This window comes from Neophocaena asiaeorientalis, unplaced genomic scaffold (assembly GCF_003031525.2).
Source record: "Neophocaena asiaeorientalis asiaeorientalis breed wild unplaced genomic scaffold, Neophocaena_asiaeorientalis_V1.1 scaffold398, whole genome shotgun sequence".
Lineage (NCBI taxonomy): Eukaryota > Metazoa > Chordata > Mammalia > Artiodactyla > Phocoenidae > Neophocaena > Neophocaena asiaeorientalis.
This window is the reverse complement of record NW_020173416.1, coordinates 2,243,444-2,261,224: the sequence shown is the minus strand read 5'-3', so window position 1 is coordinate 2,261,224 and position 17,781 is coordinate 2,243,444. Positions and strand designations below refer to the sequence as shown.

Here is a 17,781-nt window from a genome sequence, read left to right as displayed (position 1 = left end):
CACTGAGAGGCCTGGAGTAGCCTTCCTGGAGAGGATCCGGAATTTGGGACCGGCTCTATCCAGTTGCTCCGGGAAGGGCCCCCGGAGCGAACTTGCAGGCTTTCCACCGCGTTGCCTGAGCTCTCGCTAGCTCTCACTCCTCCCGCTTTCCTTGAAGTCTCATCTCGGGTTGTCTCTTCTGTGATTTCTGCGTGGTTCTCTTAGGGGTCCTAGGCTAGACTCCTAGAGGCAGGTCAGCCAAACAGAAAAGAAAACCAGTTGGGTGCCGAATGACACCAGGAGCTCTGCGTCCTAGGAGCTTTAGAGAGGAATCGATTACCGGGGCGCAGGGGGACCTTAATCGAGGTAGCAGACGCCATGAAGACCCTCATCTGGGAGTAGATCCGCTCTCTGTTGGATCTGGCCCTGCCAGGGGACGTCTTCTCCATAAGCTTTTACTATGAGTACACCTCATAAAACGCTTCCGGACAGAGCCTTAGTTCCAGCTGAAACTTCTGCTTGAAAGATCATTTTAATAGCAATTTCAATGGAAAAGACATTCGTTCCTTCATTAAACTTTTTGGACTGTCTTCTATGCCGCAGGCACTGTGTACGGTAACATCACTTAACACTTTATAGAACATGGGGCTTCCCTGGTGGCGCAGTGGTTGAGAGTCCGCCTGCCGATGCAGGGGACACGGGTTCGTGCCTCAGTCCGGGAAGATCCCAGATGCCGCGGAGCGGCTAGGCCCGTGAGCCATGGCCGCTGAGCCTGCGCGTCCGGAGCCTGTACTCCGCAACGGGAGAGGCCGCAACAGTGAGAGGCCCGCGTACTGAAAAAAAAAAAACACTTTATAGAACATAACTTCTAGTCTTTCTGCTTGTTATCCCCATTTGATAAAGGAGGAAACTAGGACTCAGAAAAATTATGGTTTGCCCAAGGTCATATAGCAGAAAAGTGGAAGAGGCAAGACTCAAACGGACGCCTCCTAAAGTCCAAATGTGGGGTTTGCTTCACTGTCCACCCCCCTCCCTCTCCCATAGGCCTCTGAGGGGGTCTGCTCAGAGCTGGGTTATGGTGGGGTACACCCGGTGGTCCCAAATTCATTGAAACTAACAAGTGAGCTGAGAAAATGTGACTCCCCTTCACCAGTTACAGGGAAGGGGTGTTGTTCTTCCCACTGTGCTCCTGGAGGAGTGCTCTTTACTGTTCCCTCCTTCTCTCTGGGAGGCTGTGTAACTGTGTGGATCTCTGTGCTCCCTATGGGTTGAAGAGTGCTTTCTACATGCTGACGCTGAGGTGTCAGGATTCCCTCACTCTCGGTCCAAGTGACGTCATGGCAGGCTGGCCGCTGAGCCACCATCCTGCATTCTCTGGCCAGCCCACCTGAACCGTCTCTCCCTTCTGTCAAAAACGAATTCAAAACTGATCAGCTTTGTGGGGAAACTGGCCCTTGTTGCTGGCTGGAGTATGAATTAGAATAACCTCAGGGGAGGGCAATTTGGACTATTTGGCCATTTAAAAATGTATATTACTTCATCCTACAATTCCATTTCTGGAACTTTATCCTTCAGATAAACTCTGATGTGTATGAAATGATGTCTATTCGTTGAACATTCATTGCAGCATTGTTTATTTTAGCAAAAGGTTTAAAACAACCCAAATACCTGTCAATTAGGGACTCAAATGAGATCATGTAATAGCCATACAGTAGAATACAATAAAGCTGTTAAAAAGCATGAAGGGAGGCTTCCCTGGTGGCGCAGTGGTTAAGAATTCGCCTGCCAGTGCAGGGGACACGGGTTCGAGCCCTGGTCGGGGAAGATCCCACATGCAGCGGAGCAACTAAGCCTGTGCGCCACAACTACAGAGCCTGCGCTCCAGAGCCCGTGAGCCACAACTGCTGAGCCCGCGTGCCACAACTACTGAAGCCCGCGTACCTAGAGCCCGTGCTCCGCAACAAGAGAAGCCACAGCAATAAGCCCATGCACCGCAACGAAGTGTAGCCCCCGCTCGCTGCAACTAGAGAAAGTCCGTGCACAGCAATGAGGACCCAACGCAGCCAAAAGTAAAATAAATAATTAAAAAAAAAAAGCATGAAGGGAGAATGGGATAGATAGATAGATAGATAGATAGATAGATAGATGTAGGAAACTCGGAGTTATATCCACCATTTGTGTGTGTATATGTGTGTGCATCATATATAAGAACACTCGTATATGCACTGAACAGCTTGTATTTGCACTGAAAGACACAAATCCCCATAACAGTAGTTGCCTCTGGGGAGAACTATGGCTGGAGTACAGGGATGAGAAGAAGGCTTACTTTGCACCATATACTCTTTTGCTTAATGTTCAAAAATAAAGAGATAAAATAATTTTTAAAAATCCCCTGACCTCCTCTCTGATTTGGTGGTGAGCACATCTGTGGGCTGCATCTCCTACTATGCCCAGGGCACTGTGGGTTGGCCTTTTGTTTGTTGATAGTAACTGTCATTTATTGAATGCTTCCTGCGGGCCAGGCTTTTGTAATATTAACCTCCTTTAATTCTCAAAAAAATCCGACACAGTGTGGTCTATGAAATTGCCATTTTCGAAGGTCAAAAAATGGTTAAATGTTGACAGTTTCATATGGTTCCACCTAATATTATGGCTCTCCTTTTCAAATATTATTGCCCTCAATTTCAAAGAGGCTCAGAGAAGTTAAGCAAATGGTCGAAGGTCACGAAGGTCACAGGATTAATTCGTGCTTGAGTCAGTATTCAAACCCAGGTCTCTTTGCTCCCAGAACTCAGAATCTTACGTACTACACCCTGCCGTTTCTCTTTACTGGTTTTGTCTTCGTGGTTCTCTTAGCCCCTTTTCGTATTCAGATCCAGAAGGCTTGAACATGCTCACCTTTTCCTGTCTCTCCCAACATTGTGAAATGCGATGCTTACCCAATACCCAAAAGAGGTTAAATGCATGTTGTTGGCTTGATCACATGACAGTGAGAGAGGAGGGAGTTGTGCCCCTGTATCCACTCACCCTCCCCCGCCCGGCTCCAACCCCAGTAAGGGGGGCGCAGAGCTCTTACTTGCCCACCGTTGGGCACGTGGTTAGCCTCATCTGCGGAGCCCTTTCCAAGTGGGAATGACAAAAGGTGCTCGTGCTCAGAGAGTGAGCCACAGTGAGGTGACAGAGGAGAGCCTAGTGGAAACTGTACCCAGAACAGAGTCCCTGTTACCTTCTGATGCCTCCTGCAGCGACCTCTGACCTCTTTCTTTTAGGCACTTGTGCTGATTGGCCCTCTTTGCAGGAAAGTCCCAGGATATTCAGACGGGAGACCTGAGCCTCACAAGCCACAGGATCTTTGTTCATCTTTATGTGCCCAACCTCACACATAGGAATCACTTAACAAAAGTCGGTTAAATTAAATTAAATTTTAGCATTTTGTGGATTTCTGGTCAAATCCCTAAACTTGCCAGAGCTATCCCTGTTCAAGTTTGCGTTTTCTCTGAGACAGGCTAGAGTCTGAAGTTACCTAACAACGTCCTGTGCCCTTTCTTCACCACAGTCCTACACGCAGCCCCTGCCTCTTGAGGCATATCTCTGCTGACTTCTGTGGTGTGTCAGTCCAGGGTGCTGGAGGGCTTAGGGAGTTCCAAAGTAGGTAGCAAGGCCATGGCAACCGTTTGACTCTTGCCTGCCGAGCAGTTTAGTACGCTGGGCACTAGTGGGGATCAAGAGAACTGGCTTTCACAAGAGTGGCTGTGAGCTGGTGATCATTAGCTGGCTGGAGGGCACAGGGGGATTTATTGTACTGTTCTCCCTACGTATGTATGTTTGAAGTTTTCCAGAATAAAACGTGAAACAAACCATTGAGCTGGGGTTTGTCCCCAGTTCACATCCCGTATATCATTTCCTCATCTAACACAACACATTAATGTTATATGTGCATTAGGCTAGCCTGGTAGCATAAGACTGTACCACCACTACGGAAGCATCTTCGTGGAAAGAGGACACTTTTAGATGTTGGGAGTTCAGGATTCTTGGCCCAGCTCTGATACTACTTGGCTGTGTGTCTCTAAGCAAGCCACAGATGTGATGAGTTTTCTCATCTGTTTAGTGTGAATTATATCACTTGTCCTCCATCTCAGGGATATCCAGAGGGTAAGGAGAGAAATAACACCTGATAAAGCAATGCTTTGAAGAGTCAAGGACCATTCTGCAAGTTCTTTCTGCTTATCCTTGCGCATCTTTATGGGAGGTACAAGTACAAGGTGACTTGGCAGTTGAGGTTCATCTTACTGGTACCTTCCCTTAACATCCTGTGTTATATAGCCGCAGCTCTGGCCACCTGCTTCTGTCGGAAGAGCCTCTGGGCCTTGGCTTGGCAGCAGGCACCTTGCTCCAGATCCATTTAGAAACCTTTTAGCTCTCTTCACATGCCGAGACAAGCCTAACAAGAGTGCCGTCTCCCTTGCCAGCATCCCCAAGGCAGGGAGGGGATTAAGCAGAGCACTTGATGGGTTCAAAACCTTGATGTCATGAGGATGCTGGATTGGGGAAAGTGCTCCCTGCAGACTAGGTAGATTCTCAGGTGTCACAGCGAGGCAGAGACCAATGACATATCTTATTTCCAAAGTCCCTGGAGATTTTGATAATTTGGGTTTCCGCTCTCCCAGTGGAATCTGAGCTGCAGTTTTAACAATCAATAAGAGGGAATTAACATTCACCAAACTTTTTTTTAACAACACAAAAGGATTGAGTTTCCCCTGCCCTTCGGTTTTACTTGGGTGCTTTTACTGCTAATTCTTAGCCCAGGGCTAGGTTGCAAGACTCCAAGGTCCTACCTTCGGATCTGCCACTTTTTTTTTTTTTTTAATTATGCAGGGAAAGTAAAATCCCCTTAAAGGACAAAGAAAACCAAACATGAAGCCTCCGGGCCTTCTGTGGAGGCCCCACAAGGTTCTGTTGTGTCTTTTCAGCTGTGATCTTAGCTCAGAGAAGGTCATGTTTTGTTTTCATCTTTTGTCTTCCTGCCCGTTCCAGTTGGTCCCAGTCTTTTGAGGTGGGGATTGCTGGGAGGTCACAATGTCGGATTGTTTGGGATGACAGTTCCGGGAGAGCAGGGCTGACTGAGGTCATGTGCCCAGTGTTCTGAGCAGCCCAGAACCGAAAGACTCCATCACCTGACCCGTCAGTGGTTTAATTGTTGGGCCTTTCTCTACGGGTCTACTGACCCTGTTTTTTAAACAAAAAGTCAGGACACATGATAAATGTCTGTGCTTATGGAGGTTAAAGCGTCAGAATATTTGAGACCAGGGTACCCTGGGAAATCTGGGGTGTAGGTTCGCCTTAGTGCCAAGGATCCTGAGAGACCCTATAAAATATTTCATTCTTAACAGTCCACCCGACTCATTGTGAAATCAACATTGTTTGCAGTTTCTGGATGGGAAAGGAGCACAGTAGCTAAAAACAGGCATTTTGCAATGAGAATACCAGCCCTACTACTTACCAGCTACAGAACTCTCTGTCCCTCTGTGTCCTCACCTGAGAGTATGGACTAGTGCCCACTCCTTGTCTCGTGGGTTCTCTTGAAAATTAAAGAGGCCACACATGCCTGGCATATAGTAAGGACTCAATAAACAATAGCTGTTTGTTGCGTATAAGGGGAGAATGATATTGTAAAAGTCAGATGTGGGATGAGAAGCAATATTGGTGGTTAACCTATCAAGGACAGGCTCACTGATGCTCCAGGGTAATTTCAGTGACATACAGGAGGTGGCTGGGTTTTCTGAAGCCATGTGGCTCCTGAAGAAGGGAAAGGAGATTTTTTTTAAATGACGATTTTTTTAACCTTTCTTTTTCTTTATTGAAGTATAGTTGATTTACAGTGTTGTGTTGATTTCTTCTGTACAGCAAAGTGACTCAGTTATACATACATATACATTCTTTTTTTTACATTCTTTTCCATTATGGCTTATCCCAGGATATTGGATATAGTTCCCTGTGCTATACAGTAGGACCTTGTTGTTTATCCATTCTAAATGTAATAGTTTGCCTCTACTAACCCCAAACTCCCAGTCCATCCCTCCCTCCCTCCCTCCCCCCTGGCAACCACAAGTCTGTTCTCTAATGACAAATTTTTATTATGGGAAATTCTAGGCATATACTCAAGTAGAGAGACCAGTACACACATAACCCAGCTTCAAAAATTATCAACATTTTCACAAATCTTACTGCATGTATCTCCTTCCACTCCAGCTCCTCGCCTCCTACGGTGAAGTGTTTTAAAGCAAACCGGAGGCATTATATCATTTCACCTGTAAGCCATATGTATCTCTAACAGATGACATTAAAAAATACTATCAAGACTCCCTGCTTCCACTGCAGGGGGCACGGGTTTGATCCCTGGTCGGGAAACTAAGATCCCACATGCTGCACGGAGCAGTCAAAAACATAAAAATTAAAAAAATTAAAAATAATAGGGCTTCCCTGGTGGTGCAGTTGTTGAGAATCTGTCTGCCAATGCCGGGGACATGGGTTTGAGCCCCGGTCTGGGAAGATCCACATGCTGCGGAGCAACTAGGCCCGTGAGCCACAACTACTGAGCCTGCGCATCTGGAGCCTGTGTTCCACAACAAGAGAGGCCGCGACAGTGAGAGGCCCACGCACCGCGATGAAGAGTGGACCCCGCTCGCCGCAACTAGAGAAAGCCCTCGCACAGAAACGAAGACCCAACACAGCCAAAAATAAATACCTAAATTAACTTAAAAAAAAAATAAATACATACATAAATAAATAATAGGGACTTCCCTGGCGGTCCAGTGGTTAAGATTCCATGCTCCCAATGCAGGGGGCATGGGTTTGATCCCTGGTTGGGGAACTAAGATTCTGTATGGCCCATGGCGTGGGCAAAAAAAATTTTTTTAATAAATAAATTTTTAAAAAATTATAAATAAATAAAAATAAAAAATATATTATCAATCTAGAAAATCAACAATTATTCTTTAAAATCACCTGATAGTAGGGAGACCATAAGTCATGGTTTGGGACAGACCAAATTTATGCTTGTTGCCAAACATAATTATTAATAGCACCCTGGAAGGGGGATTTAGAAAGTCCTGGTGGTGGATGTGTCTTCCAGCCCTTCTCTGCTTTGTGCCCCCTCTGCGCCTGTGTCTCCCTTCTCATACACACTCATACATCCTTCTTCATTTTCTCATCCCCGACCCAGGTTTTTTTTCTCTAAAATATGTTCAGGAGACATCTGGGTAAATTCCCCTGCCTGGAAATATTATAGGTGTCTCCTTGGCTTGTTCTGAATTTGTCTAAAGTGTTTTCTAAAGACTTGTGGTTTTCTCCAGAGGCTACAGCAAAATATCTACTAATTTTCTGATTTGCATTTTATAACTTAAAGGAAAGAGTGAGAATCTGTTCCAAAACAGGATGATTTGATGACAATATATGAAATCCCAACTAAATAGAAAGTTGTCAAGGAAATTTGAAGCATTACATTTTCGTCCCATTTTTTTCCCATCTAAAATTTGTATAGTTGTAAAGAATCAGTACTCACCTGGGAACCAGGGTTCTGCCTCCAGTTAGCCACGTGATCATGGATGAATCTGTTACCCACTTTAAGCCTTCCCTAAACACCCTCCCCCCAGCATAGTCCACTCCATTTCTCTCCTTCCATTTATCTGCATATTGATTAGCAATTGCCACTACACTGTAATTTTGCAATTAGACTTTACTAAGAGTTCTTCAAAAAGACAAGGGGACCTCTCTCATTTCCCTTTGCATCTCCAGTGCCTAGAACAGTGTCTGGCACATAGATGTTTGTTGAATGAATACATTTTTGTTAAATGGATAGTTGAATGAAAAACAAATGAGCCTTACTTTTCACTTCTGTAACAATGAGACTAGGTTCTCCTTGTGGTTTCTTGGGTTTTGTGATTTCCTGAGGTTGCGCAGCTACCTTCTGATGGAACGGGACATGCTGAGCTCAGAGAGCTGGCCATGGGACAGAGGGAGAGCCAGGCTCACTTACCTTCCCCCGCCCTGTTTCCTCTGTCCTCCTTTGGTCTCCTCCTCCTTTCCGCAGAGAACTCTTCTTCACACACTTACTTATCTTTTCCCCTCTCTGTGTGCTGGCCCTCAGGGCTCCCTGGAATCTCCAGAAGTTGCTTGCATCATGGCAGAACTCAAGGTGGAGACCCGGACCAGTGTGGACTGGCAGAAGCGCTGCCTGGCCCTGGAAAGCCAGCTATTCCGGTTCCGCCTGCAGGCCAGCAAGATAAGGGAGCTGTTGGCCGACAAGGTGAGTCCTGGAGAGCAGGCAGCCTCTAATGTCCCTGCAGAGGTCACTGTCAGAGAGGGAGAGTTGGGGAAAGCCAACTTTCTTTTTCTTTTTTTTCTGAGCGGTTTGATTGATTGGTTGATAGATTGAAATATATTTGACATATAACATTGTGTAATTCAAGGTGTACATGTTAATTCGATCTATTTATATATTTTAATATGATTGCCATTGTAGCAGTAATTAGCACGTCTATCGTATTCCATAATTATCATTTCTTTTTAGTGGTTGGAGTAATTAAGTTCCAGTCTCTTAGCAAGTTTGATGATTATACTACAATATTGTTGTCTGTATTCACTATACTGTACATTAGATCTCCAGGGCTTATTTATTCTCTGTTGCAGGAAGGTGAACTTTTAATAAGGTGCTTTCCATTCTTGTAAAATGAAACCCAAGGTGGTTTGTTTTTTCAAAGACCAAATTCTAAGCAGTTGACCAGTCTGTCATCTTGCATCCTTTCCTGCTCTGCTTCTCCATATGAAACACCAGAGAAATGATACAGGTCTTCATGGTCGTGCATCATCTCTTGAGTCACGTGTATCTACAGTGGAGGTTCTATTATTCCCCTAACATTTCTTCCTCAATGTGGGGAAGGAAGATATTTTAGGAGAGAAGAATGGATATCCCCACCCTGCTGCTCACCCTCTATTAAGATTATGAGCTGTGGAAGGCAGGCTGGTTTCTGGTGACAATGATACAGACTTTGGAGCCAGACCTGCCTGGCTCTGCCACTTCCTAGCTACGTGACAGTGGGCCAGTCCCTTCACTTCTCAGGCAGGGACACACATGTCTACCTTTCGGAATCATTTTGAGAATTGTATCAGATGACATATATAAAAGTTCTGGCATAGAATCGGTTTTAAATGGGAACAGTTATTATCTTTACAGGTTTGGGTGGGCTGGGCTGGGAAACTGACCATTATTCATAATGTTTCCATGGGAAGATACATTCTAAACGGCTGTTTTCAGAGGCATTTTGGAGCATAACCCATCTAGAAAGTGGCAACCTACACTAAAATATATATATCTTAATTGAATCAACCATTCTGTCTATAGTTTTGTTTGCAGTAGCCATCTGCTAGTAAACCGTTCTTTCCTAGTACAAAAGTAAAATTCAGTCCGCCTCTAAGTAATGCCAAAGTCTTGATGAATAAAGCCTGCATAAATGACCTGTTTTCTTGACAACCCCACAACCTGGAGTCCAAGAAGACCAGTCATTGACATCACCTCTGCCCTTCCACTGCTGAGGGGAGTGGCCCTAGACTAGCTTGGACTAGAATTCATGAACCTTGGGTGTGCTGGCATTGCTGTCTCCTAGTTCAGGCTTTGCAGACTGGAGACCGGCAGGGTTCCTTTGGGTGTGGTTCAGGTACTGCTAGTAGAATTCAGCCACCTCGGGGAAAGGGAAATAAACCTTAGACACTGGTGTGGTCCTGGGTCCCCCTATGCCAGAAAGCTAGAGTGCTGGTTAACCATGTATGTTCCTGGGCCCCACCCCAGTCCTCCTGATGCAAGTCTCGTGCTGCTAATTATCTGTATGTTTCAGAAGCGCCCAGAAGTTGGTCTTGTACACCATCAAATTTGAGAACTTTGTCTTGTGTATGGAATTGGAGGTGTACGAGGGAAGGAAGGGATAAGAAGGGATTGATTCAGCCAGCTAGTCTAAAGCACATCTCAGAGCCAGGAGACTTCTGTTTCTAGTAATAACCTAAAAATGACCACCATGAGACACCTACTCATACTAGATTAAATATTTAAAATATCCCTCTAAGTGCAGAGCTGTGTACTAAAAAAAATGAGAGGAATCCTCAGGGGGCAAAATGAAGAGGAAAAACCAGAGTGGAACTCAACACTGGCAGCTGAGTTGGGACGGGTGAGTGTGACCTCCCTTTAGTAACGCAACTGTCAAGGTTGAGTTTTAACATCTGTGGAGACAGAGATGAGGTCTGGCCAGTTGGAGGCTGGAGCTGAAACTGAAACTTCCCAGGTAAAGTCAGGACTATCAAAGGAGTTTACACGAAATAAAAAGGTGCACAAGGAGAAGAAAATCACCCACTAGCACAGGGAGATGACAGAACAGCTTCTCATACTTAGCCAAGGCTCTGGGCAGAAAAAAGAAAAATAAAGAAAATGAAAATTGTTCCCCGAGAGCCTGATGACGTTAGGGGTTTAACATGAGAATTTATACTATCTGTGTGGATTAGGAACATGAAGTTCTGGGCCAGTGATAACCCCAGAGACCTTGTAGAAGCAGACACAGAACCTCTTCTGGAGGAACAAGACCTCAGCCCTGATTACACAGGATCCCCACAGGGAAAAATAACGTCCTTAGTGAAGATGAATATATGATCCATGATGACTAAATACTTGGGAGAATAACCCACAGTGAGTGAGAGTCCACGTATGCAACAAACAACCGGACTCGATCACCACAAGAATTTCTAATAATAGAACCGTTGGCAACACACTAAATCAATGCGTTCAGAACTATTGAAAGGAATTCCCTGGCGATCCAGCGGTTAGGACTCTGTGCTTTCACTGCCGAGGGCCTGGGTTCAATCCCTGTCGGAGAACTAAGATCCTGCAAGCTGCGTGGTATGCCCCACCCCACCAAAAAAAACTATTGAAGACATAATAAAGTAATTGAAAATATAAGACAAGAACAAGACACCATCCAAAAAGATGAGAAAAAGAACCAAATAGAACTGCCAGAAATGAAAAATGTTTGCAATGAAATTAAGTGTTCAGTGGATAGATTAATGTCAGATTAGGTACCACGTGAGACAGACTTCACGAACAGAAAGATAGACCTGAGGGCAGCATAGAGAGATGAAGACACAGGCTGAGATGTGGTTGCCAGAATGACAGGATCCTTATGGAGATTCCAGAAGTGGAGAAGAAAGTGAAAGAGAGGCATGATTCAAAGAGATAATGGCTTTAAAGTTCCCAAACTTGGTGAAAGACTTAAAGCCTCAGATTTAGGAAGCAGGATAAGACCAAGCAGTATATATGTTTAAAAAATCCATTCCTTTTCATGTAACATTCCAGACATAAGCAATCTAGCTCTGGGGGGAGGTCTGCTACATGTTTGAAGGTGGTTCACCCTCATGTCCACATTCCAGCTCCTTCCCTTTGATAGCACGGGCCAAAGGTTGCCTTCATTCCTTCTACTCACATCCCACTGGCCACTTATTCATGTGGTTATACCAGGCTGCAGGAAAGATTGCAAAGTGTCGTCTTTATTCTGGATAACGATATGCTCTGTTAAAAGTCAGAGTTCGTGTGAAAGAGCAGTGGAGAACAGAACGTGGGGAACAAATAGCAGTCTTTAAGTCTAGATTTTAAGTCTAGAATAATAGAGATAACAAATAGAAATAGAGCATATAGCTTTCAAATCAGGAGAGCTGCTACTGGAAATGGAATAAAGTCTATTAAATCCAGGTGAGGAAGAGAGAAAGGAGTATAGGAAAAAAGTAGTAAATACGAAGCACAAAATGCAATGGTAGCAATAAATCCAAACACAACATTTTAAACCAACTATACTTCAATTAAAAAAAAAAGAAAGAATCCAAATATATTGGTCATAAATAGACCTATACAAGAATGTCCTTTGCAGCAATGATGCATGAAAAATTGGAAATACTCTAAATGTCTATCAACGGGGGATGGGTAACCATGTTGAGTGTATTTGTACGATGGAATAGTACATTGCAGTTAAAAATGAGTCAAGTAAAGCTACATGTATAAGGTCAATAAATCTCAAAAACCAACATTGAACAAAAAAGATCAGAAGGATATAGAGAGAGAACAATACAGTTTATATAAAGTTTTAAAACCTGCACAAAACAGTACTCTCTGTTGTTTAGGGGTGTATACAAATGAGGCAAAAATGTAAACACAGCCAAGCATAGGGTAAGTTCACTTGGAAGGAGAGGGGTAACATGGGAGAGAGGTACACTGGAGGCTTCACATGTCTGTTGTGGTCCATTTCTTAGGAACAGCAGAAGCAGAGAAGACAAAAATTAAGATTTGACCAAGATGAATGGTGGATACATGTTTTAAAAAAAATATTCTCTGCATGTTTCTGTTGGCCTGAAATATTTCATGATAGAAAAATGTTTTTAAATGCCTTCCTCCTCTATTCCCCAGGGGCCTCAAACACATTATAAACAAACACCTCTTCTTCCACAGCCCCTTGGGTCTGGGTAGGTTGAACTTCTATAATATCGGCCCCTTCTTCTCTTCCAGACTGTATTTGCTCACCATCAAAGTAACCAGAATGCCCTCCCGTAACAATGTTGGGGGCTCAGAGCGTGACTTGGGTAAAGAAAGGAGAAGTGTATAGACACAGGGCAGAAGAGCCTGGCGGTGTGGGAGGGGAGAGAAAGAAATCTTGACTAGGAATCATGGGCTGGGAGACTTAAGTAGGGAAGAGGGCTGGGACATTAGCCTGACACTGGACCTCTTGGCAGGAAACCTTAAGGCCGTAAACACCATGTTTCTCAATGTGAGGGCTGTGCCTGTCACCTGCTGTCATCCCCAAACCAGTAGGCCAGGTTTAGCAATTCATTAGAGGTTTTCCCCAATACGTCAAGGTAACTTTCAGGTCACAGGAAGAGATGACCCAGGTTTCTCAGGAGAGCTCCTGCCGGGGCCGGGCCCTGGTCCCCGTCTCTGTTGCTGCTCCCAGAACTTCCTAGTTAGTCATCATCAGTACCCACCTGCACCCAGGTGAGCCAGGTCAGCTGGGTCCCTCTGGCCAGCCCCCGCCCTCGCCTGTCCCCTCCACCTCTGCCGTTCCGCACAGCCCGCCCGGCCGCCCGTGGAGATTGCATTACCTGGATGACAGATGGCCGCTCACTCGCTGCAGGCGGTCGTATAGGGCAGGCCAAGCCTGTGTGTTTCCCAGGGGCCCGGCCCTGCCTGGGATCAGGTACTGCACACTGGCCACTAAGGCTTGGAAGCAAGCCCTCTTCCTTCCCCACCCCACAGTCTGCCCGTACCTGACTCCCTCTTGCGGAATTGCCATTCGAGACAGGATAATCCCTCACCTAAGGGTGAGAGAGGGCAGGAAGGATGAGGAGAAGAGGCAGCCCTAGACCTTGCTTCCGCTGGGACACCTGTCACGGTCTGACGTGCCCTTGCCCGGGCCGCCCATTCCGAAGCCAGGTGAGCTGTGGGTCACTTTCCATCCAGCACAGAAGTTGAGGGAATGGCTCATGTCTTAGAGCTCACATCTTGTCTGCTCTTGGGAACCGTTTCCCCAGCGCTCTTCTTGGTTGAAGAAGTCACAGAGGTAGTCAGATCAATCTAAAAACTGATGCTCTTCTACGAGCTGGATATTAAAAGTCCCTTGGACTTTGTTCATTCTTGCTAAACTTGTGCCTCAGTTTTCCCATCAGAAAAGTGGGAGTATACTGTCTATCCTCAAAAGAGCTTTGTATCATGATGAATACATGGCATCAATATTAGGACTAAAACAAGTTAAAATTTTTTGATTTATTTACTCCCTCTCTGCTTTCAAAAGGGATTTGAGTGGATCTATTAAAGAGAAGACATTACGTAATAAAACATCCGTCATTTTTGAGCTTGAATAGTTTTCACTGAGGCACCTCTTCCCGAAGCCTGTTCCGGTGGGACTGTGTGCACTTCCTCTTTTTCTAGAATCCCTTACTAGTTTCTCCAACCAATGTTTTGAAATACAGTAACTCGGTTTTATATTTATATACCAGAAATTTGTACTTCAGGACTTTTTTTTGAGTGTATAAATGGTTCAGTTCAGTCCTTAAACAAAGGAACAATGACTATTGCTTCTCCCCGCTCTGACCACGGATTATACAGAGGCGGTGATTCAGTTTAGACACCAGCTTCACAACGTGCTGATAGAACACAAGGCCCAGAAAAACATATCCTTAAATACCTCAGAATTTGTGAAAAGGCCAGGTACTATAAAAGGAGAATACTAGGGCTGTCATGACTAGTTGGAAATAAAATCTGCATAAAGTCATCACAGAATCAGCCTTAGAAGATCTCCTTGCTGATGGATCCCATTTGCTTTGGGAGTAGATGCCTTCTAGAACTTTTATTCACTGTGTATGAGTGCATACGTATGTGTGTGTAGAGAAATTTTTTTATTCTCCTAACCCCCATTTTTAATAAGACCCACTATAGTATTTCTCAGGAACCATAGTCTTGCTAGAGCTTTGTACTCCTATAAAGCCATTCGAGAAGGATCCTGTGCCGATAGGGGCTCTGCCCTGGGATGCTTGCTTTGTGTTCAGCGGCCAATCTAGTGTTTTTCAGAGTGTGGTCTGTAGACCACCTGCATCAGGATCACCTGGGATATTCTTTTCAAGCACATTCCTGGGTCCATGCCTCAGACCTGCTAAATAAAAACCTCTATAGTCAAGGCCCAGGAATCTGTAACAAGCTCCATGTGAATCCTTATGCCCCTGAGGGTGTGAAATCTACTGCCACGAACTCTTGCCCTGGCCATGTCCCTGGGCTCATTCACCTGTCCTTCTAGTGGAGCCTTGAGCCCTTTGAGCCTCAGAGGGGGTTCTGGGTGGGGGGGGGGAGGGGAGCAGTGGACCCACAGACAAGACTTGGAGTCCTTTCTTTCCTGCCTCTTCTGCACTCAGACAGCAGGGCGACCCCCCAGTTTTATCTTGGGAATGAGCATATGATTTCAATTGAACAAAAGATTTGATACTAAAAAAACAAAAAGTTGAGAATCATTGTCTTCTATTACAACAGAGTTAGAACCATTTAACGGCTAAAACTGTGGGTTGCAGTCTCAAAGGCCTGCAGGTAACTAAACTTACATGAGTGAGGATTCGGGGCAGTGTGCTACAGCTTGAGGAGGAAGCCAGGTATTGCCATGAGAAAAGGTAATCCTAGTGTGTCCAGATCTCCTGAGTTTTCAGGAGAAGCTGGAAATCGGGGGTTGCATGTGGAATCTGGGTTTTCACGGGACGTGAGATTTGGATGTGAGGGGCACGGTGGCTAAGAGTATAATAGACTCCGGAGCCAGTCCTCCTGAGTTTGAATCCCGGCTCCGCCTCCTAGCTGTGTGACGTTAGGCAAGTTACCTAACCCCTCTGCGTCAGTTTCCTTATCTGTACAACAGGGATAATAATAGGACCTGCCTTCTAGGATTGTGTTGAAGATTAAATGAGTTGATACACCTAAAGTGCTTTAACCAGTGCTGGACACATAGCAAGTGGCCTTGTTTAGTTATATCTGTGTTGCCTCAATGCCCGCAGCACTGTAGGTCTTGCGTGATGCTCTGTAGGCTAATAGTTGGCAACCTCTGACTTAAAGCCATTCTTTCTGTAGATGGATCATAAGTAGGATGGCCGGGTAATTTATCATCTAAACTGGGACACTTTGGAGAGAGAAAAGAAGGCTCTATTACTAATTATTCTGGATGACAGGTGACCACTGGACTGTCCCAGGCAAGCTGACCCTGATCCTAAGTGCCATCTTTGTATATGAAAATCCAACAAGTGGCTTATAGCTGCGAACTGCTCAGTTAGTGCCAAGTTGTACACGTGAGCTTGACATGAGGCATCCCCTGTGATCTTCACAGCCGTCCTAGGAGGTGGATACTAGGAGGTGGTGAGGAAACTGAGGCAAAGAGAGGTTAAGAATTTATCTAAAGCCACACTGTGGTGGAGCCAGTCGGGCTCCAGAGCCTTAGACTTACCTGTTCCATTCTCTCCAGCCGGTGCAAAGCAGTGGTAAGGATGTTGAACCCTTTTCAGAGGGATAGCTGAGACCCAGCCTGGCGTGGCTCTGGGCTCAGACCACCACTCAGCACGCAGGTCTGTGCTGGGAGCGCAAGAGGGTGCCTGCTGCCTTTGGGGCCAGTATTTCACAGCGTCACCGAGTGTAACAAGGAGCTGTGGACATGGGGATTAAATACCAGGTTGGTGCCCAGTGCATTTCATCAGGTCGCTGCAGCCTGTTCTAGGGTGGCTTACGAGTCTCAGGTTAAGTCGCAGCTGGTGAAAGTAGATCCTGCCTAAAAGTCAGCTGCCCAAACCTGACACCGCCTTGGCTGATGTCTCAGCCAGACCCACAAACTAAAAGGATAGCTGAGGACACGGTCCTAGGGAACCCTCTGAAAGGAGAAACAGAACCCAAATAAGGGGGACCTGCGAGTAGCTCAGCTTTTCAGAGGTCCAGGTGTGGCCCTCTAAGTGAGCATAAGGAATGATCTGCCATCACGAGAAGTGTTGATGCTGCGGTTAAAAGAAGAGTTTGAAAACCCCAACCATGATATTCCGGCATAGACACCCCGGGAGTGTTCCAGTGGCAATGGAGAAAATGTGTTTTCATAAAAACAGAGGGAAACGTGATGTTAAAGATATTCTCTTCAAACAAGGATGGCAGGATGTTGGTAATTGTTGGAGCACAGTGATGGATACATAGATGGTCATTGTACTCTTCTCTTTTAAAAAACTTCCAGATGTTCCAAATAGTTTTAATGTTCAGAAATTCGCTTTAGAGAAAAGAGAATACTCTAGCATAAAGGTGAATACAGAACGCTTTGAGTCTCCAGTGTCCTTGCCCAGAAGATAAGAATGGCTGGAGGGTCGGCAGCAAGGAGGACCAGGTGTCTGTTGGGCCAAGACTGGGAGGAGACCCTAGGCTCCGAGGGGCGCCTTTCCATCTGCTTCGCTGATAGTATACCTTAAAATATGTCTAATATTAAGACCTTGGGGGTGTAAAATACTGACCATGTTGTCAGTGACAGAGTGATTTCTGCCTCTGACCAGTGTTATTAATCACTCTTGACACAAATGGAAATGCCCAAGTGGGAGGTAGGACTCAAATACATTCTATTCATCCCTCTACCTTGGTTTCTCCATCTGTAAAGTCACGAATATGAATGATCGTTTCCTATGGAAATCATATGTGTTCTGAGCTACAGAGCAGATGTCAGATCTAAATGAAGGTTAATCTCTAGCAAGGACCTACTGTAGAGCACAGGGAACTCTGCACAATGTTCTGTGGCAGCCTGGATGGGAGGGGAGTTTGGGGAGAATGGATACCTCTGTAGGTACGGCTGAGTCGCTTTGCTGTGTACCTGAAACTATCACAGCATTGTTAATCGGCTGTACCCCAATATAAAATAAAAAGCTAAAAATAAGTAAATTAATGAAGGTTAGTCTAGGAAACTGGTCAAGAATCCAAAGCCTTCCCATTCAGTATTTCATTGTATTCTTAAAAATTAAATGCTCCCAGTAATTGTATTAGTTAGGGGTGTTTCTGATGAGGGCAGAGACACCAGCTCTGGCCAGCTTAAGCAAACGGAACTTATTAGGAGGAGCCTGGGACATCTCAGAGGACTGAAGAACCTATCTAATAATCAGGACTTGGTAAAGTTTGTGTACATTCTCTGGTGCAGCCCCCTGGCTCTCATCTCTGGGCTCTTTTTTTTTTTTTTTTTT

General features: G+C 45.3%; 1 protein-coding gene across 1 annotated transcript in view; it reads left to right on the top strand.

Moving 5' to 3' along the window:
- Nucleotides 1-8,147: 8,147 nt before the first annotated feature.
- The window catches only part of PLEKHH1 (pleckstrin homology, MyTH4 and FERM domain containing H1), a 44,988-nt gene continuing 35,354 nt past the window's right edge, over nt 8,148-17,781 (top strand). The window contains exon 1 of the mRNA XM_024747247.1: nt 8,148-8,284. Coding sequence (XP_024603015.1) covers nt 8,159-8,284 — 126 coding nt within the window. The 5' untranslated portion in view covers nt 8,148-8,158. The remainder of the gene's footprint in view (nt 8,285-17,781) is intronic.